Genomic DNA, 26,431 nt, shown 5'->3' with positions numbered 1-26,431 from the left:
AACGCTCCAACCTGCAAGCCAACATCTTCGCCAGAATCTTATTACCAACATTAACAAGACTAATGGGCCTATAACTTGAAGGCAGAGTTTCATCTCTCCCTCTTTTCAAGAAGACCGAGATCAAAGCATGTCGAGTAGTCTCTGGAAGCAATCCGGTGTTAAATGACTCCACATACATATCCAGCAGCAATCGGAGTGCCGAATCTGGCAGCACTTTATAAAACTCTGCCGGGAACCCATCCGGCACTTGGGCCTTCCCAGCATTCAACTTACCAATCGCCATCTTAACTTCATCCAATGTAAAATCCTCCTCCAATAGCTCCGAATCATCCACATTAATCCTAGCTAGGTCTACTTTTCCCAGAAATTCTACACCATCACCCAACACCTCCGGTTCATTTTTGTAAAGTTCCACATAAAAATGTCAGAAAATGTTGTTTATCTCACCCGGATGATAACACACACTGCCGTCTTGAGTCCGAATTGAGGGAATAGATCGCTCAGCCTCCCGCTTCCTCAACCTATAGGCCAACCACCCGTCACATTTTTCACCCTTCTCATAATAGGCGCTTTGCAAAGAAAAGCTACTCCGATCATTACGTTCATCAATGAGTGTATTCAACTAACTCCTCACCCTTTTAAGCTCATTCACTGCCACCCACAAATAGGATTCACCATCACTCTCCTCGACAATTCGGTAAGTTTAGTCTCCAACATTGCCTCCCGATCAACGCTCTTTTTCCTCAGTCCACTTGACACACCAATTAAGTGGCCCCGTATCGTACATTTCAAAGACTCCCAGACAATAGTGGGACGCATCTCGCCATCATGATTACACTCCACAAACCAGTCCACTTCTGTCCGCAATGCCTCTAGAACATCATCCTTCTGCAGCAACAAAACATTCATCCTCCAAAATGTATGTACATTCAGGGCATATCGCAACCGCAGTTGTAGGACCACATGCGCATGATCGCTTAAAAGTATATTTCCAATCTCACATGTTACACAACACTCCGTCATTCGACCAGCAATCAAAAACATATCTATTCTGGAGTATACAGAATGTGCACCCGAGTTAAAACTGTACTCTATTCAAGGGATGTTCCAACCTGCAAGAGTCCTGCAAATGATGTTCCTACAGTAAATCCACCAGGGCCAAATGTTGTCTGTCCACACCACCCCTAGAATGATTCCCACTTCTATCCGCTGACTCATCCAAAACAATATTAAAATCTCCACCCAACACAATGTTCCTGGACCCCAGATTCTGCAATATTTGCGCCACCTTTCTGAAGAAGGATCCGTTATCCACAGAGGGCGCATACATATTACACAAAGATACCTCAAGGCCCTGTACATCCAGCAGCAGAGCAACAATCCTCCCCCATACATTTCCCCAAAACCCTGATCGGGACGTTTTTCCTGAACAAAACCACCACACCCCTCGATTTGGAATTGAATGAGGCTCCATATACCTGTCCCACCCAACCTTTCTTCAATTTCTCAATTTCATCTTTTGCCAAGTGAGTCTCCTGCAGGAGACACACATCACCCATGAGTTCATCTAAGAAACGCATAACTTTCATCCTTTTCTTGACATTATTCAATCCGTTCACATTCCAAGTCACCAACTTCAACTCCTCACCCACCATGTTCACTTCATGAATCTCCCACTTGACACCCAAAGCTACCACAAACAACTGAAAAGAACTAGGCAAAATACACACACCCACACCCAGAGGGCCCAACCCACCCCCGCTGAAACAGATGCAGTCTGCTAGCAACAACCACAAACCTAAGTAATAATACACAAAACAAATTCTAAAGTCCCAAAGTCCCGACCCCCTCCCCATCAAACATGAACCCCAGTTGTACTTTTTGAGCACAAACCATATCACTCCCCACCCAAGTACACCCCCATTCCTACAAAACCCCACAAATTATATAGTTGAAAACTCTTCTCACTCTGCCCATGCACCTCAATATCGTGAGCCAACAATCCCAATACAGATTATCCAAACATCAATATACCATTTATATAATACAATATAATTTAAACTTTACAACATCACTCATCGGTACCTCGTGCCCCAAATACCATGCACTAGAGGATAAAAGACACTTATATCACTCAAAGGGATCCCAAATCTGGATCCTTAAAAACACCATCGGCATTGAATGGACATCAAAACAACATACACAGAAGTCTAATCAATCACCCTCCCCCATCCGCCCACCAGAGACAACCCCCAGCATTAACCGATCAACAGGCCCTAATAATTAATAACAGAACACCAAGGACCCACCAAAACCAACAAACATCTACCAGCCATACCTACAATCCGAAATTTGCAAGTTGAAACAACTAAAGACAATGCAGAGGAATTTCAAATGAGTTTCAAAAACCAAAATTCACGTGTGGTAAATATTTGCATGTGAGGATCAAATACACATGAAAAACACATGCCCAATCCCATACTACACAAATAATTAAAACCCTCCATTGACACATGAAAAATCAGCATTTTGTCCACATGGCACAGGCCAGTTGCCATGTCTGTGAAAGCAACATAAAACACGTAAATAAACAGTTCAATCTGAAAAAAAAAAACATATTGGCCATCCAGGAGGTGCCCCGACATTCTAGATCCAAAACAGTAACAGTAGCTTTAGTGACAGTGAAGCTCCTCCTCAATTACTGCAGTCTGCCCTCATTCAGCTTGCCTTTGAAACACGCGTATTGGCAGTGTATCGGTTACCAGTTGGAGCCGAAGTGGAGACGCATCGATGATCAAACGAGCACCATGTATAGACGTAAGACACGCCTACCACCACTGTCATGCCCTGCAATCAATGCATCACATAGAATCACTGAAACAGGGCAAACACAAGGCTGCTCTTCCATCGATTGAATGGCCACGTGTTGCATCCACCCAGTTGCGCGCTCCATACTGCCTCAATTCCTGGTTCCTATGTCTCACCTTGCCCCCCACTCGGGAGCATGCGTAAATAGGCAATGTTGAATGGGTATATGTGAGGGATATTCCGTGCCACAGAAGAGACTGCTTTCACTGTACACAGTGTTCAATGCTAGGATATGTGCAGGCTGCAAGAACAACGCTTCATTTAGTTTAATGGCTACAGATTGTATGCGGTGTGAACATCATAGTATCCTGCTTTTCAGCTTTGGGGACCCTTGAATCGGGGGAGGAAGCGCTCGTCTTTTGTTTTCCTCGCGCTGCTGTTTAAGGGCGGATTGCGGCAGGATCGGAGGGGTGGCGGCTGGCAGGCGGGCGTGGGCGGGTGCAGGCAGAGCAGCGGGAGGATTGATAGTGGGCCAGGGCTAGGCCTGGGAAGCATCAGCAGACTGTATTGAAAGGCCAACGTTTGAAGCTATACATGCTGATCTTAACCGCTGACCCAAACGCCGCCATGACACTTACTTTGCTGAGGGTCCGTTCACAGGACCCGGCGCCACATGCTCGTCACATATCGAGTAAAACCAGTGCGCTTCCGCGATCATCCCTCTGTCCATCCGCCATCACAACACAAACCCCAACGCGGCCGCGTAACATTACACACGATGAAAACGACGTCACACGCAGTGTGCATCGTGTCATGTGACACTGGAATTCAGCAAGGTCCTTTACTCAAACAGCCTCCATCAAAAGTCCATGGGCGAACCGATGGGATGCACGAGCAGAGAGAGGTTATTTATTTTTAAAACGAAAACGTTCAAGTGTATCTAACTTGAGGCGCCATTTTGGCAAAATTAAACAAATTAAAAACATCAAAAATTAATGTTATAAATCACACTAAATATCTCTGTTCGTCAGTGGCTCCAGCCAGCCTACCGCCTCCTTGTAATCTGAAGTGGATTTATCTCCACCAGGCAGAGCAAGTGTCAACACATTATTCCTATTTAGAAAAGCCTTCACCCCAACGATCCTCGCCATCTCTTTAGCCTCCTTAATTGATTTCCGTATGGCCAAAGACTCCTTGGGAAAATCAGGATAGAGGAAAATCTGTTTCCCTTTATAGTATGCTTTACCCTTCATCCTTTCCAACCTGAGCACATCTTCTTTGATCCTTGTGTAAGCGAAGGAAACAAGGATCTGTCTGGATTTGGGTCCATCTTTTCTGCCAACCCTATAAGCATTATCCCGGTCACCCAGAACAGCCTGCTCATAGTGAAACAAAGTTTTCAAAATATCCAAGACTAGTTTCATCAAATCCTCTGAGACATCCTCCTCAACCCCAACCAGCCTCAGGTTCCTGGCTCTAATTTTCAAATTGAGTTCAAGATGTTTATCCTTCCCTTTCTGAACTTCCTCCTTCAGGCTGTTATAGGCTGTGAAGCTACCAGCCATTTCAGAGGAAATGGATGCAGACCCACTTTCCAAGGCTGATACCCGGCAATCCAACTGTGACACCTTCAAGGAAACATCCTCCATAGTGGATTTGACATCACTCACATCCTGTACAACTTTCCCAAGATCCTCGGCTATCTTCAGCAGCAAGGAATATATATCTTGTGTGCTAGGTGTCTCCTCCATCCCTGAAGCAGATTTAGGTTTCTTAGGCACTGGGTTTTCAGCTGATTCAATCTTTTTTTTAGAGTTCATAATCACTAACAATCATAAAAGAGAGAGGGTGAGGAGCAACAGGATTAAGCTGCTGCCTCTGATGCCTGCATTCTGGAATTTCGTGTTGTGGGTGTGTTGTGGGTGTGAGTATGTATGTGTGTTCGCATGAGAAGGGTGCAAACCTTTGGTAGTTTGCACCTTTCTCATGCGAATGTTCCGGCCGCGGCAAATTCGGCTCCAGTCGGATCACTTGGAACCGGAAAACCTACCTCCAGGGACTCCTAGTCCACCTGCAAAGTCATTTGGGACAATCAGAGGCAGGATGGTGAGTAATCTCAATAGTTACAGCCACTCCTGTCTCCCCTACAATAAACCTTATAATAAACAGTTTATTCCATTCCTTTGCTTTTTTAACGTTTGTTATAAAAAGCTGTCCTAAAAGATAGTAAAAGTATCTTACTTAGCTGTAATATTCTTGAGAAGTCTTCTGGAAAAATGTTCACCACCACAAGAACCTTTCCTAACTTTGTCCCCTCTCCTGAGAAGAAGCTCTTGTGATTTTTAGCTAAGTGGAATTATTGTGCGCTTCACTGTGTTTACTCATTGTGTACCCCTGATCACACTTACACGCTCCTGAGACCTTGATTGGGTTTGGCTAACCTCCTAGAGTTCCCCGGTTCACTATAACTAGGGTTGCTTCCTGAAATCTGTCCACCAGGCCAGATTTTAGAAATCCATCTTACAGGGACTATTTAGTTACCCCACAAGAATAAGCAAAGCAGGCAAGGGATGTAAAGCAGAAGGCTTTACTTACCTCCGAAAATTCAGGACATGGTTCATAACAAGCAAAAGGAAGGGGTACCATAGGAATCTGTGGAGGGAAAGGTGCACAAGTAAAATATTTCCTAACCCTAGCCATATTGACTTGCTGTCATATCTTGCTAGCTCTGCCACATTTTCACAATGACAAAACCTGTGCATAACTTAGTGGAAAAAGAATGATGTTACTTGGAGGAGGATTAGGACATTTGCAGTGCATTGGTGTTATGCCCATTCTTTTCTCTGTCTGCCCCCTCCCAGAATCTTTATCACAGCTCTGGCTAGAAGTGGGACAGAGCAGAGCACAGACATTAGCTGAGGAATTCGGAACACAATAAGAAATTGGATAACATCAGAGCTGCACTAGACTTGCATGACAAAAATCCATGTTACGCCTTGATAAAGTTTCTGAACCTCACTGGTTTCATTATTTTGGGGTGGCAGTCAAAATATTCTTTAATGAAAGGGGCTTGTCCCAGAACAGTTTAAGACCCTATGATCTACAGCTATGTAGTCCCTGTTGGTTTCCTAATGGGAAGGCTTTTATCAGAGGTTGGGAGGCCGACCACACCAGGAACATGAAAATGTGAGAATTGCAAATTAGATGCTGCAGGTTTCTTGCAGCTGTGCCCTATACTGTTGCGACTGGTTTGATTCCCTATCATTAGTAATTCTCACTGCATTCTGCATATATTCTGGTGGTGAAAGTGGGTAGTTTCTAGGAATTGATGGTTATTGTAAAGAATCTTATAACGGTGGTATAATTGTAATTTAATTGTAAACTTTGCAGAACGATGACAAGCTGGTGTTTTATGCTTGAGAATGTTTTTTTCTTTACAGATATCTCAGCAGTTGGAGGGGATTTGTTTACAAATAATTGGCCTCGTTTTACAGAAGCACGTTATAGGTATGTATAGAAAAGTGTGGAACTTTGATTTACTTTTCAGTTATTGGGTCTGGGTCAGGACATAATGGTGCAGCATTTTTTGCACAGGAAAAATTATTTTGAAAAAGTGGAGCCAGTATTTGTATTTGGCCAGAGGCTCTGCCCCTTACACCTTCACCACCTTCCACAATCTCCATCTTTGTCTCCTGATGTACAAAACTGAATGTTCATTGCACAGTTAATTGTTACTTTGCTTTATTTCTCCTTTTACACATCCTTAGTCCTTCCTTTGCAACACATTTTTTTTTGTGGCTTCTGGACCCTGGCTTCTGTATATTCCGATGACTACCCTCTTCAAATAATTCTGCTAATGTCGGTCCTTGTCAGAATATGACCCATGATGACTAAACCTTCAGTGCTTTGGGGCTGTATCTGCCTGGGCTGATTTTGTACTTTGTAGCTTGCTTTTTGATTTCTCTCCAGCCCTATGTTCAAACCAGAAATGTTCTACCATGCAGGCTACTCTATGGTAGGGGAGCATCAACTGACATAACGCGCAGCCCTACTTGTCGTGTCCCTCATAGATGCAGTAAAGACAAATACAGTGGGGATCTGAAATGGACATTTGACGCACGCAGTCGACTCAGTGTTTAAACCCTGAAGACTTTGATGGATTCGGCATATCGTCTAAGAAACAAGAAAAGAGAACATTTCAAAAGAAGCAGTGTTCCTAAAGCGAGCAGTGTGTGTGGAAAAAAGGAACTAAGGTCACGAGGCGTGGCGACAATATATATGTATATTTCTGAGGCTTGTGGAATCTGCTTAGATCACATGCTGTGCATGGGCCGACATCTAGTGGAAGCTGCGGAGTATTACAGTTTGTTTTTCGAAACTCGAAAATGGGCGTCGACAAAGCGCATGCCAGTAATACTATCCCTAGTGTGACGTCCACTGTTACCCATGATCCCTCACACGTCTAGGACCCTCAGATTGTTTTTATCCGCCATACTGGTCGGAAGCATCCCGCGGAGTTCCCTGGCTTTTGCCATAATTTTGCAAAATCTCATATTTCCCCATTTTCTCCATCCCAACATCGAGTCACCGAAGTTCGACGCTCGACGTTGGCCCGGAGAAGTATACAACCGCCGAGAGCTGCACGGCAGACTTTGGGCCTAGGAAGGCCTCTGGCCTCGGCCCGGGCCTTGGAAAGCCTCTGGCCTCGGCCCTGCAAGTAGGGAGTGGTACATACCTCTGCTTGCTGAGGGACACCCCAAGGCGACCTGCAGAGCGTGTAGTCTTTTTAAGCTGAAGACTCTAAAGGACCATTCGATCAAACGTTGGGCCCACCACGCCAGGCAACGAGAGGACATGGAAGCGGAGGGCACCTTCAGTGATGGCAGGAACGCTGTGCTATCGGACGGTGAGGGCAACGTGGCATCGAGAGACAGCCAAGCGCAAGTCCCCGACCTCGGAAGGTTGTCAGGCAGGGCAGCTATGGAGAATACCCCCGGCGACACAAGCGCTACCCACACCACTTCCACTAAATACTCGAAGTCCAACCGAGACTTGACGCACGTGTCGAGTTCCCGGAAAGAGGCACACGGTCCACCAAATCGGTGTCCTCTGGACGTTCTCGATCAAGATCGCCGCATGACACCAGGCAACCATCCACTGTTGCCAAGAGTGCCTCGCTCACTAAAGTAACGGAGGTTAAATCGTCGGAAGACAAAGCCGACCACCATCCCCAGGCCGCACTCCAGGAGTCGGCGTCAGCAGACCGCGTGACGGTTACTTCCGTGTCCCGACCTCCACACTCTAAGGAAAGAGACACAATTTCCTTCGAATCTCGACACCAGACGTCGAAAAGCTCTGAAAAGGTGTAAACACCAGAGAAACACTCTTCCACTCACGGGGAGGGGGGGAAAGCAGCAGAAGAAACATTCTCAGCCTTCATCTGCACCACAACTTAAAGACAGGTCACAGTCTTCTGTAAAAATATCCAAGACCCCTGCACAATGCCGTAGGTCCAGTCAGGTTATAGCAGGGAAACCCTCTCAGGAAAGGGTAATCCACAGCTCTAAAGAATGGTCTAGTGAGGATATAGACAGAGTTATGTCTAGAATGTCATCCCTAGCAGACTTCTATGCCAAGAATCCAGAGCACTTCCTCTCCTATTCCCCTGACGGGGCTACTCCCTCAGGGTCTAGGAACCCGCAACCCCCTGGTAAGAAACCTCGAGTTGAGGCGCCAACGCAAAGTCAGTCTTCTGACACTTTCTACGTACAGCCTTACTCTCAGTATGATGAGGATCCATTAAATGTAGATCCAGAATTGGCCACGTTGGACGATCAAACTGGGATGGATTACTATGGGGATGACGAGGGCCAAGAGGAGGACGAGGATGACCAAGAAGCCTACAGAATAGACTCCGCAGTAGGCAAAGAACCTCCGGTTACAGACTCTCCTGTCGACAACCAACCTCTCTTAAATGAGGTTTTGTCTAGAGCGGCAGAACACTTTCGCATAGATATTTAGGGAGCACAGGAGGGGAGGGGCTTTGCCGAGGAACTAGTGGGAGAAAAGAGACCCGTTGCCCAGGCCATCCCTATTCTCAAGTCTATACGAAGGAGAATAGACCCTTCCCTTCTCAATCCCAACTTCACCAGGACAGTAAACCCCAGGATCGAAAAACTGTTCAGGGCAGCCCAGTCAGACCCGCTGTGCATAAGGGGGCAACTGAAACCTGACTCCCTGGTAGTGACTAATACCCGAAAGAGGGCGGGAACACGCCTATCATCGTCTGAAGCTTCCCCCGACAAGGAGAGCAAAAAGATCTATGGGTTGGGAAGGAAGGTAGCCTCCACTTAGGCCTACCAGGCAAGGATTGCCAACTCCACCACCCTGCTGGCGAGTTACAACTGCCATCAGTGGGAAGAAGTTGCGGCACTCATCAACTCCGTCCCGGAACCTTTAAAAAGCCAGCTGGCACAGGTTGCGTTGGAGGGAAAAGCTGTGTCCGGTTGCATCCTTAAAGCAACCTTTGATGCCACGGATAACACCAGCAGGCTGATAGCAGAGAGCACTGTTATCAAAAGGCATGCTTGGTTAAGACAATCTGTTTTAAACCCGAGACACAAGCATCCTTAACAGATAAACCGGTGGAGCCTGATCTACTGTTTGGCAAGGCGGTAGAGGACGCATTAAAAAATGCCAAAGATGAGTATGAGACTCTCAAATCCCTGGGCCAGTTAACCAACAAACCCCCTAATCAAAGAGGGAATGGTAATTTTCGTTGCACGCGTCCAAAATGCACAAAGAGGCTCCAACTATTCCCAGGGGCAGGGTACACCATGGAATAACAACAACCAGCAGTCTACCCAAGGTTATGGCAGGGGTAACAAAAGGGGACGCAGTAAGGGTAGAGGCAGCCCCAATAGAGGCGGCGGCACGCCTCCCGCAAAGCAGTGACATTCCGTTCAGGGTCCCTTCTCACACATCCCCAGTAGGGGACGCATTTCCAACTTCACCCAAGCTTGGGAAGGGATCATATCAGACAAATGGGTGCTGTCCACAGTGTCCGCAGGGTACTGCATAGAACTGTTAGAGCGTCCCCGAACCCGCCCTCCACTTCAAAAGGTACATTCCTTAGACCACCAGAACATCCTCCTCGAAGAGATCGCCAACCTTCTAGCAAAGGACGCAATAGAACTCGTCCCTGGACACCAGGTAAACAAGGGTATTTATTCAACTTACTTCCTTGTGCCAAAAAAAGATTTGACAATGCGCCCAGTATTGGACTTACGGCCTGCAAACAAGTATGTCAAGCCCCAAAAATTTTGCATGACTACTCTCCAAGAGGTAATCCCCCTCCTAAAAAAGGGGGATTACATGGCAACATTGGGCATGAAATATGCCTATTTTCATATTTCCATGTTCCCAGCGGCGCACAGAAGATTCTTGCGCTTCAATGTGGACAGTCAGCACTACCAGTTCAAGGTACTGCCCTTCGGTATAGCCTCGGCTCCAAGGGTATTCACCAAAGTACCTGCGGTGGCGGCGGCACACCTACGCAGGGAGGCAATCCCAGTGTACCCTTACCTGGACGACTGGCTCATCACGGGGGAGACCCCAGTAATTTGCAGATCAAACATTCAGAGAACTATCAACCTCCTCTTCGAATTGGGTTTCTCCATAAACGAGAAAAAGTCAAGTCTGGTGCCAAGCACCTCCAAACAGTTCTTAGGAGCTGTCCTAAACACACATGAGGGGTTGGCCTTTCCATCATAGGAAAGAATTCGGAATCTACTTCTGCAAATTCGGCTATATCAGGCCGGTCGCCAGATAACGCTGCGCAAAGCGTTGCATTTGCTGAGCATGATGGCGTCATGTATTTACCTGGTCCCCCACGCGCGCCTGCGCATGCGTCCCATGCAAGAATGGTTGGCAAAACAGTGGTCTCAGGCAAGTGGTCAGTGGGACGATCTAGTGGTCGTTTCGCCAACACTTGTACAAAGTCTTCAATGGTGGACAAGAGAAAACCTGTCAAAGGGGAAACCCTTTTACGATCCCGAGGTACAGGCTGTAGTCACAACAGACACATCCCTGTCAAGGTGGGGAGCACACCTTCTCCACCATAAAGCTCAGGGTCTCTGGTCTCTCAGTGGACAAGAATCATATCAATCTGCTAGAGCTTCTGGCAGTATTCAGAGCGCTTCAAGCATTCGAGCCCTACCTGTTGAACCTGTCAGTACAGATCCTGACAGACAGCACAACAGCAATGTTTTACCTGAACAAGCAGGGAGGGTCTCGTTCGCCAAATCTGTCCAAGCTTGCCCAAAAGATTTGGATATGGGCACTCAGACGGAACATCTATCTGTCATCTCAACATGTTCCAGGGGATCTCAATTCTCTGGCGGACGCTTTGAGCAGAGATCCCCTCCCAAAAGAACACGAATGGTGTCTACACAGAGAAATCGTAGAAGATCTCTTCTCTCAGTGGGGTTTCCCCACTATAGACCTATTCGCCACAAGCGAAAACAGACAGTGCCCAGGATTCGCATCCAGGTTCCCCCAACCATACTCCCAGGGGAACGCCCTGTGGATGAACTGGTCAGGGATGTTTGCGTACGCTTTTCCACCAACCCCTCTCATCAGGAAGGTGGTCAACAAGATGCACAAGGAATCGATGACGCTTGTCCTAGTTGCTCCCATGTGGGCGAGGCAACCGTGGTTCCCACACTTACGCAGACTAGCGGTTTGCGAACCCATCAAACTCCCGGGCTGGTACAACCTACTGTCACAGCACCGAGGTCAGACAGTGCATCCTCAACCCAACTCAATGAACCTGGCAGCATGGCTCCTGAGGTCATTCAGTTTGGACATCTCAATTTACCTCAGAGATGTATGGACATCCTAAAAGAATCTAGGAAGCCTAACACGAGGCACTGCTACTTTGACAAATGGAAAAGATTTGGTATCTGGTGCCAGAATAAGCAAATCAACCCAGTTTATTGCACTCCTTCCACTATTGTCACCTACATGCTCCACCTGCTGGACGCAGGGTTGGTATTTAACTCACTGAAGGTACACCTGGCAGCTCTGTCAGCATACACCACCTCCCATAACAAGGTTTTGTGGTGGAAAGTACCAGTGGTTAAAGCCTTCATGGAACGAGTAAAGAGACTTCACCCTCCAATTTCTAACCCACCACCAGGATGGGACCTTAAAGTGGTGCTATCTAAACTCATGGGCCCCCATTCGAGCCCATGCATAAAAGCAGTCTCAAACACCTGTCTTATAAGACTGCCTTCTTAGTAGCCATTACATCGATAAGAAGGGTCAGTGAAATTCAGGCTCTGTCAGTGCAGGTTCCTTTCTTTACTGTTCATAAAGACAAACTGGTTTTACGTACACACCCTAGTTTCTCACCTAAGTTTATTTCAAAATTCCACGTAAACCAGTCCATCGAACTTCCGGCTTTCTTCCAAGACCCCCAAAGCTCGGCTGAGGTGAAACTACACACCCTAGATGTGCGTAGGGAGGTCCTATACTATGTAAACAAAACCAGACCGCTAAGGAAAACAGACCAACTGTTTGTCTCCGTAGCTACAGGCAGAGAGGGAGATCGCGTCTCTAAAGGTGCCATCTCTAAGTGGATTATAAATTGTATCCAGCTGTGTTACTCCTTTTCGGAAAAAACTCTGCCTTTCACACCAAGAGCCTACTCTTTAAGAGGCATTGGGGCCACTCTGGCTTTCATTGCAAATGTACCCCTTGACACCATTTGCAAAGCAGCTACTTGGAGCTCTATTCACACTTTTACTCAGCACTACTTCATTGACACCCATTCCAAGACAGATACACAAGTGGGACAAGCGGTTCTAAGACATTTATTTGCTCATGACCCTTCTCACATCCCACCTCCTTCTTCTAACACTGCCCGCTAATCTATGCACAGCATGCGATCTAAGCAGGTTCCACAAGCCTTAGAAGGGATACATTACTCACCGTAATCGTATTTATGATGCTTGTATCTGCTTAGATTCACATGCGACCCACTCTTCCTCCCCTCCGAGAGAAGGCACATGGATGCTTGTAGTCTTATCTTTCTATCTGCTTGGATAATCTGTACTCGCGCTACTCCTCATGCTACCTCATGTCAGAAAAAATACAATCTGAGCGTCCTAGACGCGTGAGGGATCATGGGTACAGTGGACGTCACACTAGGGATAGTATTACTGGCATGCCCTGTGTCGACGCCCTATTTCGAGTTTCGAAAAACAAACTGTAATACTCTGCAGCTTCCACTAGATGTCGGCCTATGCACAGCATGTGAATCTAAGCAGATACAAGCATCAGAAATACAATTAAGGTGAGTAATGTATCCCATATATATCTAAAACCAACAAAGAACGTTGTTAAAAGGACGTTCTGGTTAAGTTGCACTACTAAAAAAACCTATGAAATTGAAAGAAAAAACGCTGCAACAGGGACGTTATGGTTACAGGAAAAACCCCAGAAATTTGCCAGTTATGGTAAGGTACGCAGCCATAACTTGAGATGCCACTGTGCACTGCAAGTACTAATACCCATGACCTCAAAGATGGCATCACAAATGTCATAGATGACATCACTGATGCCATCATATGTCTGGCTCGCTCTTTTTTTGTTCTCTGACATATGTAGGGCAGGTGGTTTTTTCACTGACAGGCAGGAAGTGAAAATTCAAAAGGTACTATATTTGTAGAGCTTACCCTTCTCGTATGTCATAACACTCTTTTCTTAAGGGTTAAGTCACATCATGTGATACATGTACATACGTGAAGAAGCAGACCTGAATCACAGCAATCATTTCTGTGCATGAAGATAATCAGTTAGATTATGAAAGAACACTTTCTGGTAATACAGCTGCTTTTTTGCTTACTTTACTTTCCCGATATGTGGGCATATTTGTGTGCGTTGTGCTCTCTTTGTTTTGTTTATAGTAGTACAAATATGTAGTAAGTGAGGGAGTATTAGGAACTTATCACATGTTTCACAGTATGCGAAACTCTGAAAATAAAGCATTCAGCATTGTACTATGTAAAATGGCAAACCTTTGAATATTGGACCTCTATGGTGCATGCTGCAGACAATACCTCTGTTTGGGTGGTTGCAATACTGGAAAGAAGTCTGCATTGCAATGGTGTTTATAGCAATGGATTGCATATTGAATTATGTATCTCATGATAGTTCTCCCAATGACCTCTGATAGTTTTGTGGCAACATTATATTAACAATCCCTTGTGGAGGCTTGTTATTCAAACTAAAGGCACATGTGATGGCATCAGTGATGTCATCAATGACATTTGTGATGTCATCTTTGAGGTCATATATAGTCCTTGCAGTGCACAGTGATAGCGCAAGTTATGGTTGCATACCTTACCATAACTGCCAAATTTCTGAGGTTTTACCAGTAACCATAACGTCCCTGTAGCAATGTTTTTCCATTGAATTTTATAGGTGTTTTAGTAGTGGAACTTAACCATAACGTCCATTTAACAACGTTTTTTTGTTGCTTTATTTCATAGGTTATTAGTAGGGCAGTGGATCCAGAAAGTTCCTTCAGTATACATTTTCTGTGAAGGTGATAGGTTTGTAGTAGCAGAACTTAACCATAAAGTACCTTTAACAAAGTTTTTTTCACTGAGTTTCATAGGTTTTTACCAGGAAGCCATTAGTTTGTGTAGATGTACCACACAGCATACAAAATTGATGTCTCCATACCGATGAGCACAGTAACCACAAACTGTACGTCTGCGCGCATATAGCGGCTAACATTCAAACTGCTTGAAACAGCATGAGTTCTCTTACATACTGCTGCCATTCACCAAAGTGAATAAACATGTACAAATAGCACCATGTATGTACATTGCAAGGAGAATGAAGTAAGTTAAGTGTGCAAACTCTGTACTTTTGAAACAAACAGACCAAAGGCACCATAATGGAATGCACCAGTACACAAAGTGACGTGGGCGTCCAACAATATCACCATACTGCCGCCGTACATGGAAAACGAAGAAGGAAATAGCAGAGTAAGGAATGCAGAAGTATCGAGAGCAGAACGGAACTGCAACTGCACTGTTGTCTCTCCTATGATCGCAGAATTTCTGCAGTGTACCACAATAGCAAACCATGGTATTTTTTTTTCCCACAACAATGCCAAGCACCCTAGAATAGCTGGAAGAGAAAGTCCCTCTTTACTAAATGAGTAACAATAGTAACTGCATTGGCAAGCAGCACATTCTAAAAAGTAATGTAGTTAATATGTATTGCTTTATGTACACTTTACACATATGTTTATGTGTAACAGGACATACTTTACATTGAAGGAATGCATCAGGTGGGGCACCTCTTCCGCAGCATATAGCCACACGAAATCAATAAGACAGTGTAAAAAGCAACATAGACAGCCTGTACGTATAAATGGAACAATTGCTAAACAATGAGTACTACCCCTACCATGTCCTAATACTGGCCATGTTTCTTACAAATTAAACGTGTACATGTAAACTGTCAGTGTGTGCGTAGTTGTTGCTTTGGTGCTGTGATTGCATTGTGACTCTGTAGCGCACAGAGCTGCCCGAGATGCCTGCAGGTAAGCAAAATGGAGGTTTCCTACGGAGTGCACCTGCCCGGTGTATGTCCAATCACAATGGAAGTATCTGTAGGACTACAGTACTGGCCTCATGTCCGCATCTTCGCATTCACTTTTAATTAGTCATAGCACCGGACGCCTGTCGGTTGCGCAGCTATACTTATGCGTATGTCATCCTCTGTCTCCTGGTAATGCCGCCCCTGTCGCCAACCCTACCGATTCATGCGACAGGCTACACCATTTAAAACAGTCCTGCCGCCCATGGATTTTGTATTGCAAATCTACCGATTTATCGCTGTGTCATTCCTGGCTGCCTGAGGCCCATTGGGAGCAAGGAGCAGGATTTTCCAGTGTGCAAGTACAGAGTTTGCACACTTCCAGTGTGCAGTGGGTGTGTTAAATGGCCCATTGCTTTGATTGATGAGCTGCTTGCCATTCCATGGCCCGTGAAACTGACACACCGTCTCTGCACTTAGCACTGTGAGGTTACGTAGCAAGTTGCTCACTGCGGTTTGTACAGGTGCATAACAGATTGCACGGTACATATGACAGTCCGTAGTGAGTCTGGAAAATATGAACGCTGTTGCTGCTTGCTAACTAGCAGATAGTTAAATGTAAGCAAAGCTAAGTAAACAACCAAATCTTGCGATCTCAAATATTATGAGTGCTGGTTGCAAAGGCTGCGTGCAGCTGCCTGAACAACTGTCTTGTTGCTCTGCCTAATGAAACTGCCTGTCTCATGATGAAAAGCATTCCAATGTGGCAAAATGTACTCATCTCCATGAATGCTACCGGTACGGCTAATGTCGTGCCATGTAGTTGACGGTACTTTTGCTTCGAAGCACAGATTGCTACATTTGAAGATGCACAAATAGCCGTTTTGTGGCGTAATACATGTCATACAATATGCTACAGATCAATATCTGCAAGAACACATTACCCGTGGTGAGACATTCAGACATATGGCAGCGCCACTGCATAAGCTGTTTAGGACTAGTGCATCAGACGTTGGATATATACATTCGCTACAATATTGTTCTGTTCATAGCAACCTGTAGAGTGGCCCTTTGTTAACAGGCAAGAAGAAAGGAACACAGTGAGTTGCAGTCGAGAGCTTTAATTCGCAATGCGTGTCCAAGTCCCTGCCCACCCTTTGCAGTAGCTATTGCAATTACCTGCTAGCAAGATTATATACAGTGCTATAATATTTAATTGGTAACTATTTTGCAAACGTTACGCTTTCAACACATTCTTGCTCACACCACACCCAGAAGCCTTATTGCACAATCTCTTAGCTTCCACAGACCCATTTCCATGTGCGCCATTCTGCAAATGGGCCAGATGTGGTACGTGAAATCCCGGAAGTAACGCGGTGTCCGGCGTACTTTTTGTGCTGTCTGCGGGCGTGGCAGAATAAATTTCAACCAGGACAGCGGATTTCATATTTAGTGGTGGCTCTAAAAAGACCCTTTTGTGGTTTTGTTTTTTAGATGCTTTTAAGGAAACACTCTTTTTGTGGTTTTTATTCACTCTGCCCATTCTTACAGTAAGCTCTTCACTGCATCCTGTAGATGGAACAACAAAATACCATTGCCAATATTGAACAAAGAAATGCCATTGTCATGGAATAAGTCTGAATTTTTATAATTGATGTCATTGGGCCTCATTTAGAGTCTGCCGGTCCGGAAACAACGGTGGCGCTAAACCCGCTGCCACCATTGTTTCCGGACCGGCAGATTACAAATTCTGCAGGCGGGAGGTGTCACTTCCGCCAGGTCTGACCTGGCAGGATTAACGCCACCCGCCTGTAGACGGAAATGGAAACACCGGCTCTGTCATAGCCTGAACTATGTTTCCATTGTCCCCATCCGATTGTACCTGTAGGACTCCATGGGAATGGGGATTTACGGAATTCGACCCCCGGAATTACCAGGTCACTTGGGTTGTAATGCCCCGGTGATACCAGCAATTACGGAGGCGGTAACTCATTCCAAGTCCGGCAGCAACATGCCGGTTGTTTCGGCTCGGTTACCGCCGGACTTGGAATGAGGCCAATTGTTGCAGAAGAACATTGCAGCATCGTACAAAAAAGAAGACATGCTTCCATTGATGATGTACCTTCCGCCCTCCAGCTGTGAACAAACTGCATTGGAACAGTTGCATACTCTTCTTAGTGGTGTGGATAACAAAAAGGATTTTCGCTTTTTATACAGATTTGTCTTTTTCTGTACTCTGCGCATTATTACAGTAAGCTCTTCAACGCATCTTGTAGATGGAGAAACAAAATACCATTGCCAATGTTGGACTAAGAAATTCCATTGTCATGGAATAAGTCTGCATTTTGAGAATCAATGATGTCATTGTTGCAGAAGAACATTCCAGAATTGCACCAAAAAGTAGCCATTCTTCCATTGATGATAAACCTTCCGCCCTCTGGGTGTGAACAAACTGCATTAGAACTGTCCCACCCTCTTTGCGATACAGATGAGAATAGATTTTTCGCAGTGGGAAAAAATGCTTCACTGCTTTCATCAATCTCTTGAGTTGATGCAACACACATGAACAAGGTGCGTTACCCAAATGCTGAGCTCCATACTGTACCACGACAACATGAAAAGGCGTGAAAGTGACCAACTATTTGCAAAGGTCAAGGAAAACTCTGAAATTGCAGACATTGGCAGCGCACCACAATGCCTCCACCCCTTCCAACCCGAAATTGCCATGCAAGTCTCTTTCCTGGGCATAACTGTGCAAATGTACCACAAAGGCATCACCCAGTAACAGCACTCTGCGTCTCTCCATTTATGCTAGTTTGAGTGCACAAAGTAATGTAAGAAAATGTTGCCGCCCCTTCCTATGAAGTGGAACCTAAGCAGCTAATTGAATAATCCCCACAGTCACATTCCCATTGGCCAGCATGCTTAGAAGGGCAGAATGTGGCACATGTGCCATCTGAACTAGCGCAAGGTCCGCGCCCCAGCAAAGAAGGAGTCCTTCTTCCTATTGGTGCGCTTTCCTGCGACGCAAACCCTTAGAACCTGATAGGACAATCCCTACAGTCCCATTTCCGTAGGCCAGCATGGCGAGAAGCGCAGAATGTGGCACGTGTGCTTCCCCAAGTATGGCGAGGGCCGGGCCAGAGTGAAGCAGGAGTCCTTCTTCCTATTGCTACACACCTAAATCACCTGATTGGATAATCCCCACAGTCCCATGTCAATTTGGCAACATGGTGGGAAGGGGAGATTGTGGCACGTGCGCCTCCCAAAGTACTGCGAGAGCCGCACCCCTGTAAAACTGGAGCAGTCATTCTTCCCTTTTCATTATCTTCTCTGCAGCACTACCTCATTGGCTTATGTGTAAATATTCACACATGCATCCACCAATCGCATCGAAGCCGCCATCATCCAACACTGTCACTCCTGTACAACACTTCACATGTACCGTTACACATTTACAGTCCAAGTGTCGTGCCATTCCAAAGCACGTCCACTGAAAACTTCAGTAAAAGTATGCACGATTTCTCCATCCGCATACATCCACATGGCCACCCAGGATGTGGCACGTGTAATCTTGAAAGTACCTCCGAATCCGCTACCTTTTCGTGATAGTGAGGGTGCGGAGGGTGGCGAGGGAAGCAATATCAAGTTGGGTAGGGGATTGAGTCTTCCATCGTAGATGTATAATGTTTTTTTTTTGTTCTTTTTTTTTTTTTTTTTACATGCGTGCAAGCAACTTTCTTTGTTTTTTCTCTTTATATGGGTTTCTGTTTGCCTCTCCTCACATTTTGTACCACATTCTGGTCAGTGCTTCTTGCACAGTATTAAAGAAAAGGGCATTGCCAATGGTGCTCAAATAAATGCCATTTTTACGGAACCGCTGCATATTTTGCCACCTCATGATCTCATAGTGGGTGGAGAACATGCCATCAGTCTGCTTAACTTCACACATGCTTCTGTTTATAACACACCTTCCGACCTCTGGCTGGGGACAAATTGCACTGGCATGGGCCCATAGTCCTCTTGCTGTTATGCATGAGAAAACGACCTTGACAGTAGGAAAAATCTGCATCACTGCGTTCAGCAACCTCTTCAGGTGACGGATTAAACGTACACACGACATTTAACCCAAATGTAGACTTCCATAGTGCACCACGACAAAGGCAACGTTCGTGACGGAGGCCACATATGTGCAAAGCCGAACCATCCCGTGAAACTGCAGTCAGCCTGACAGCCCCAGAAAGCGTCCACTCCTTCCAACTCGAAATTATCAGCAACGCCTCTTAGCACACAACACCTGTGCAGATGGAGCACACGGGTATCACCGACGATAAGCACTGTGCATCTCTCCATCTCCACCAACCTCACAACACAGTATTGGGAAGATATGGTACCGCCCCTTCCTGGCAACCACACCCTAAACACCTAATTGCCTATTTCCCACAATTCCATTTGCATGGCCAGCATGCTCATAATGGCAGGATGTGTCGCGTGCGCTTTCCCATCTACAGTGAGGGCCACAGCCCAGTAAAGCAGACACAATACTACTTCCCTTTGCAGTGGCATTTTTGCAGCGTTCCCTCATTGAATGCTGTCAAATTATCAAATATGCATGCAGCAATCACATACAAAATCTGTGCATTGCACGCTATAATTTCTGTACACACTGTCAGCGCACGTTCTGTTTGATTCCAGAACCCCTCCACCAGAAACTTCTGCTAACAAATGCACGATTGCAGCATCACCAAAGATCCTACGGCGCACCCAGCACACCTTTGGCCATGCACACAACAGTGCAGCCCTTGCCCACACCCACCACAACACTATGGATACATGCATGCGACCATGTGGGCAGCTAACATTATGCACAAAAGTAACATATCTACTGGCACTTCTACCCAACTCCCTCACACCATAGAACATCCATTTACGGAAACGTGTCACAATTACCAGAATCCACAAACATACCACAGCCTGCACCACCTCTACCCACTGCCATTCACAAAGTATTGTGTCACTGGCAACCTAAGCACAACAGCTTTACAACATTGGGCTTACTTCAATAAATCTGCACAAAGCACACTAACCAAGCACATATAAGCTGCACTTCAACCATACACTCTTCCATACTCACATTATATAAACACTGCACCCTGTGGCCACACTGCACACCTTCTCACTGCACCATCTCTTGCCGCACAGCAAATACTGTAGCATGTTGCAACTATCACCACAACCATGGAACGCACAATAAATGCTTTTCAACTCACTTTTGCTGCTGCAGCACGTCTACAATGTGCTCCACAACGATTCTCCAAAGCTCACCACCCTGTGCCTGATGCACTGTCAAACCTGCATTGCTGCAGTGGGTGTGCTCCTAGCACACATTCCCACACCATATTGCAATCATGCATGTCAGCATGTCACCAACTACCACTATGCACATACGCACCACTGGCACCAGCACTCCTACCCAACCTCTGCACTGCAATAGAGCTACACAGCATTAAATGCAACAATTATCATATTCTACAATCATTACACTGTCTTTGGCACACCTGCGCCCTTTCATTCACATAATATGGTCTTACCCACTTCCACTCAAAGTATTGTCACTTCCAACCTAACCACAAAATGTTCACAACATTGTCCCTACTCCAATCAATCTGCAGACACACTACACTATGCAAGCACATATAAGCTGCTCTTCAACCAAACCCTCTTCCATTCTAACAGTATGCAAACTCTGCAGCCAGTTTATACACTGCATGACTTTTCACTGCACCATCTCCAAACACACATGAAAAACTATACCATTTTCTAACAGTGACCTCACCTGCGCAACCAAACGTACATGCATGCCAGCTCACTACTGCTGCTCTGTTGCCTCTGAAATGTGCTCCACACCCACCGTACAAGTCACCACCTTCTAACTGATGCAGAGTCACAAATGCATTACTGCTGTGAGTGTGCTCAATCCCTAGACTCTTCAGTGCATGGCCTATGGCATTCTACTGCAGAGTCACAAATTCATTACTGCCGTGAGTGTGCTCAAGCCCTAGGCTCTTCAGTGCATGGCCTACGGCCTTCGGCCATGCACCCAATAGTCTAGGCCTTGAACACACCCACCGCAACGTAATGCTACCTTGCATGTCACCAAGTACCACAATCCACATACACATTACTGCCAGCAGCACTCCGACCCAACCTGTGCAATGCCATGGAGCTATGCAGCATAAAAGTGGAACCGTTACCATAATGTAGAAAGAAACCACTGTCTCCTGCACCCCTGTGCACTTTCATTCACATACTATGTCCGGACCGACTTCCTTTCACAAAGTATTTTGTCACTGCCAACCTACCCACATACTGTTTGCAACACTGGCCCTACTCCAACCTATCTGCACACACCACACTATGGAAGCACCACCCTCTACCGAATGCAGAGTCAGTCACGGATTGTTGTGGTGGGTATGCTAAAGGCCTAGGCTCTTGACTGCATGCCCTACGGCCTACGGTCTTGGGCCATGCACCCAATAGTCTAACCCTTCAACAGACCCACCGTAACTTCATGCACCCATGCATGCCACCATGTGCCCAACTACTGCAATCCATCCGCACAGCACAGCCACCCCTGCTCCCACCCAACCTATGTCATGTGCAAATCACTCCCCTTCTGTAAATCACCTGCCACCAGTCACCACGGAAAGAAGTCGGTGCAAACCGGTCGCAGCACAAGCTATCGGCCCGTTACGACAGCTGCCTCCAATAACCACACAAAGTAGTCGCCTGTCTAGGTACCCGCGATTTGGCACAATACGCACGAATACTGCAGCCACTCCTCTGTCTTCTTCCACCTATTATTCACTTATCTCACATGAACCCCTTCTCACTCCCCCATGCTTTCCCTCCCTTCTTGCCGCCAACACATGGCGTACGGTATATTTTCCAGACCCTTCCGCCAGCGCACTCTCCTCTAATCCGCCATGGCAGCGTTTCCCAAAACCTCTGACGCACAGCACGCTTCCCTCCAGCCAACCACTGGCCGCGTCCACTCTTCTCCGACAGCACGACGTACCACAGGCCAATGAGACTTCGGTCCGTGGAGCGAACAGGGAAATGCGTCCGCGGCGCGGACCTAGATATCACTGATTTTTAGAGACGTACATTTCAGTCCTTTGCAACAAAATTACTGCGCAAAGGTTTTTCCCCATTTAGTCTATGGAAAAAAATAATTTGGGACCCCCCTATAACTTTGCCCCCATGCACGAAACGTCACCCAACTTGCCGATAAAATTGGGAGCTGGCCATATACTTCTTTTGCAAAGTTTGGTGAGGATTCCTCCAGGGGGAGCAAAGTTATAAGCTGCCGCAAAAGTGCTCTTCCTATGAGTTTAGCAACTTAACCATAACTACACGCCCGCTACCGCGCGCCGTGTAATATACACACAAACGCGCTCCGAAGTATCGCATTATCCTAATAAGGTGATACACCATATAACCACTTTGCTTGACATATTAGTAAAATGGCTTAATGCCAAGGCTTGACTCCGAGTTGATGGCTTTTTTTTTTTTTACTTTTCACCAGTACAAAAGAAATCACACAAACTCATGAAGATAAGGCATATTGTTAGGCCTGATTTCCATATTTAGGGGGTCCCATTGCAAACTGAGTCCCCTAAATGTTTTTCTGGCTTTGCTGGTTTTTAGACTGTTATTTTTCTGACAAAGGGACCTCGACGAAAGTTTCTCACAGATGCATCTTCTATTTCGTGGCTCCCCACCCATATGAATACCGAGGAAGATGTGCTTCTTGAGAAACAGATTTTGTCTTTGGATGAGTTCTCCCACCCAGAAAGGACATTACAAAGAGGGAAGTAATTTGTACTTATAGTGAGCCGGAACCCCATATGTGGGGCAGAGGTGGAATAATCTGAGCCCCATATGCACTTCCTTCATAGCCAGATCATAGCATTCACCAATGCAAAGGGTGATCGATCTTGACAGGGCCTGCTTTATCACAGCGCTACCAGCACCAGGATAACCGACAAAGAGCTAGTCATCTTTCCTGCTATCCCTCGTCCAAGAGACATCGTAGCTCAGGGCTTGCAAAGGGTCTAGTTGGTGGAACCTCTCCATCTTGGAAGGATGAGGCTGAGGAAAAACACACGAAAAAGAAATTCTGACACAAACTTGGGCAGGAAGGACAGTTTCACTTTCAAAGTCACCTTCTCATTGGAGAACACAAGTATGGAAGTTTAACAGACAACACCTGGAGCTCACTCACCCATGGTGATGTAGACCAGGAAATAATCCTACGGGTAAACCGTATTAATTTACATAAACAAAAGTGCTTAAAGGAAGCTCCCATAAAGAAAGTCAGAACTACATTCAAATCCCATACAGGAATGATGAAACTGGCGTAGGTGAAAATGGCTGCACGCACCCTACAAAATCTGCACAACAGTGGGGATTGTAAAGAAACTTCCATGTTCAGGGGTCCTTTTGAAGACTGAAATGGCAGCCAGGTACCCTTTCACAGTGTCAATCTTCAAGACCGTCTGGACCAAAGAAACTAGGAAAGCCAACACAGATTAAGTAGGTCATATGAGAAGGTGCTGACCTCTATCGCCACACCATGCTGAACATGTACACCTCCTGCATGCATGAATGGACTAGGTGGCCGGCTTCTGAGATGAAAGAATGTCGTCTGACATTTCCTACTTGTTCTACCTCAGCCACCTACAGCCAACTTTTAAGAAAGATTTTATCTTTTTGCAACTTTCCCTGCATAGGTTCTATGCACCCGCACTCCTTTTGCTGTTTTTTAACCTGATCTTACCTTTTAAAGGGAGGTAAAGCCTTCAGCTTTTTTTTCCCCTTGCCTTTTGCTTATAAGTATGGGGAAACTGATCAGTCCTTCAGACTGTCAGTACTGGAAAACTGTTTTCCTTTTTGAATTATTGTACTTTTTAACATTGCACACAGCACCTTACAGTGCAGTGTAATGGTCATACTTTTGTATCACCGTAACTTTTTACACTTGGAATTTTTGGTTACTTGTGCCTAAAGACAAGCTGGTGGTAGCAGATACATTTTTACCATTGTTGCATTATAGTGTGTACATTCGTTTTACCCCGCATGGCTACTAAATGTGGCTAGTGCCATAAAAATGGGCGTGCCATGAGATTTTTCACTTGTTCTTTGACCTTATTGTTGTTTGGCCTTCTTCCTGCCTTGCCAGGTCAGGATATTATTTATAAGGTAATGCACTTGCCTGGTAAAGCTGCTGCTTTCACGGGCTATTGATGCCTTTGTGCGTGCGCGTGTGTGTGTGTGTGTGTGTCCCAAGAAGCGGGTGGGTCTGTCTAGTCCCTCTCCACATACTTGGTGCCAGAGAGTCTTGGTGTGGTGCAAATGTGCAACCAGTAATTGCCCCCGATTGGGCAACTACTGGCTGTTTGAATTGTGCAGGTCATCGTTAGGCACAGCCTGCTGAAGATCCGAAGACGTCTCTTGGAGTGGCCCAGCATCCCTTCCTGTGTCTGGCCCGGTGAAGCCCTTTGTGTCTATCTGATCTCCAAAGACCCTGTGCAGTGCTTCAACCCCTGGACTAGGTGGACCAACTAGTCTCAAGGATCCTGCCCTTCTGAGGCTTTGGAAGGGTCCCTGGACTGCCTGGTGGGCTGACAGCTCTCTTGTGGGATACCTCACCAGAAGCGTTGCCCTTCTGCCTCGAAGCCCAGAACTTTGATGGTCGCTAGCTCCAACCTGTGAGGTGTCCTGAGGAGGCCTGTATCAGTGTTTCTTGCATTTCTTCATTGGCAGATGTTGCATCTTGCAGTTGCACCCACCCCGAAGAATCCTCGAACCCGCAACTCCTGGGCATCTCTCATTGGAATCAACGGCGAAAGAGCGAGCCACCATGGACACTCAGATGATCCCTCATGATATCTCGGAAAATCAAAGTGAGCGGGTAAGTTAACCCAGTGCACCTGCCCCCCTGTCCTCCATAGAATAACATTAGAAACAAGTTACTTTGTCTCTTCCATTGCATTCCACTCAACCTTTGGTCATCAAACCTGGGAAGGGTAACCTGAAATATAAGAACATATTTACTCATCTAAGCAAAATTGTTGAATAACATCTTTGAAATGTCACCAACACAAGTGTATTGCCACTTACCTGTAGAGACTCCTTTCATGGGAGAAATGTTGTGGCTCTTATGTCTTTTGGGCACAAGGCCCCACTCTTCCTAGGGATTGGACTGCTTAAGTTAGGGAATTAACTTGTGGCTTGGCTCCATCATATACTGCATTTAAACTACATGCCTGCTTGTTGAATAAGTCACTTTTAATGCATTTACGAAGCTATCGTGAATGTATATATTTGTATCCCAAAATATTGTACGTTAATACTACCTTGTAAGGACCTAGAGGAAAACACAGTGCTCCAGGTGCCCCTAGGACCCCTATTTGCATGTAACGGTGTCTCAAGGGACTCCTCAAGTCACATAGGGGATTCCAAGACCAACACGGGCCGGCTACGAACGAACCAGCATTGGCAGATGCAGGCATTCCAGGGGTTTGGTGGGGCCGCGATATGGAACTAGACCCCTCCAATCCATTAAGGAAATCACTGGACGCCACTGACCCGACTTGCAGCAGCCCGCCTCAGACGGGAGCAGCAACCGGCGAGAGTCGCGAGGCTGACAGCGGCTTGTTGAATAGATACCGCTGCGGGCCATCAGCCACGCCACGTTGTAGCGGGCCGGCAGACACGCTGCATTTCGCCTATGAACAAGGCGCAGAAAGCCAGACGGCCAAAGGGCTCCATACGAATAGTGGCAACAGGGTGAACATGCACATAAAAACAGTAGGGACAAACACTGGCCAAAACACTTACCTAAGTTATGGGTTCCCAACAGGCTGGATGAATGTTGAAGGCAGTGGGGAAAGAAGCAGGAAGCCATTTCCACAGGCTTCGTCTCCGGAGAAAAGGGGCG

At 46.2% G+C, this 26,431-nt stretch overlaps 1 protein-coding gene across 2 annotated transcripts in view; it reads left to right on the top strand.

Moving 5' to 3' along the window:
• The window catches only part of IPO8 (importin 8), a 2,228,954-nt gene that overhangs the window by 1,411,960 nt on the left and 790,563 nt on the right, over window positions 1–26,431 (top strand). For both annotated transcript variants that reach the window (XM_069628533.1, XM_069628532.1), the window contains one exon: window positions 6,249–6,315. In XM_069628533.1, the coding sequence (XP_069484634.1) occupies window positions 6,249–6,315 (67 nt within the window). The remainder of the gene's footprint in view (window positions 1–6,248; window positions 6,316–26,431) is intronic.

This window comes from Ambystoma mexicanum, chromosome 12 (assembly GCF_040938575.1).
Source record: "Ambystoma mexicanum isolate Mex_15411 chromosome 12, UKY_AmexF1_1, whole genome shotgun sequence".
NCBI classification, from domain to species: domain Eukaryota; kingdom Metazoa; phylum Chordata; class Amphibia; order Caudata; family Ambystomatidae; genus Ambystoma; species Ambystoma mexicanum.
Note: the sequence above shows the minus strand (reverse complement) of the source record. Positions and strands in the feature narration are given on the sequence as shown.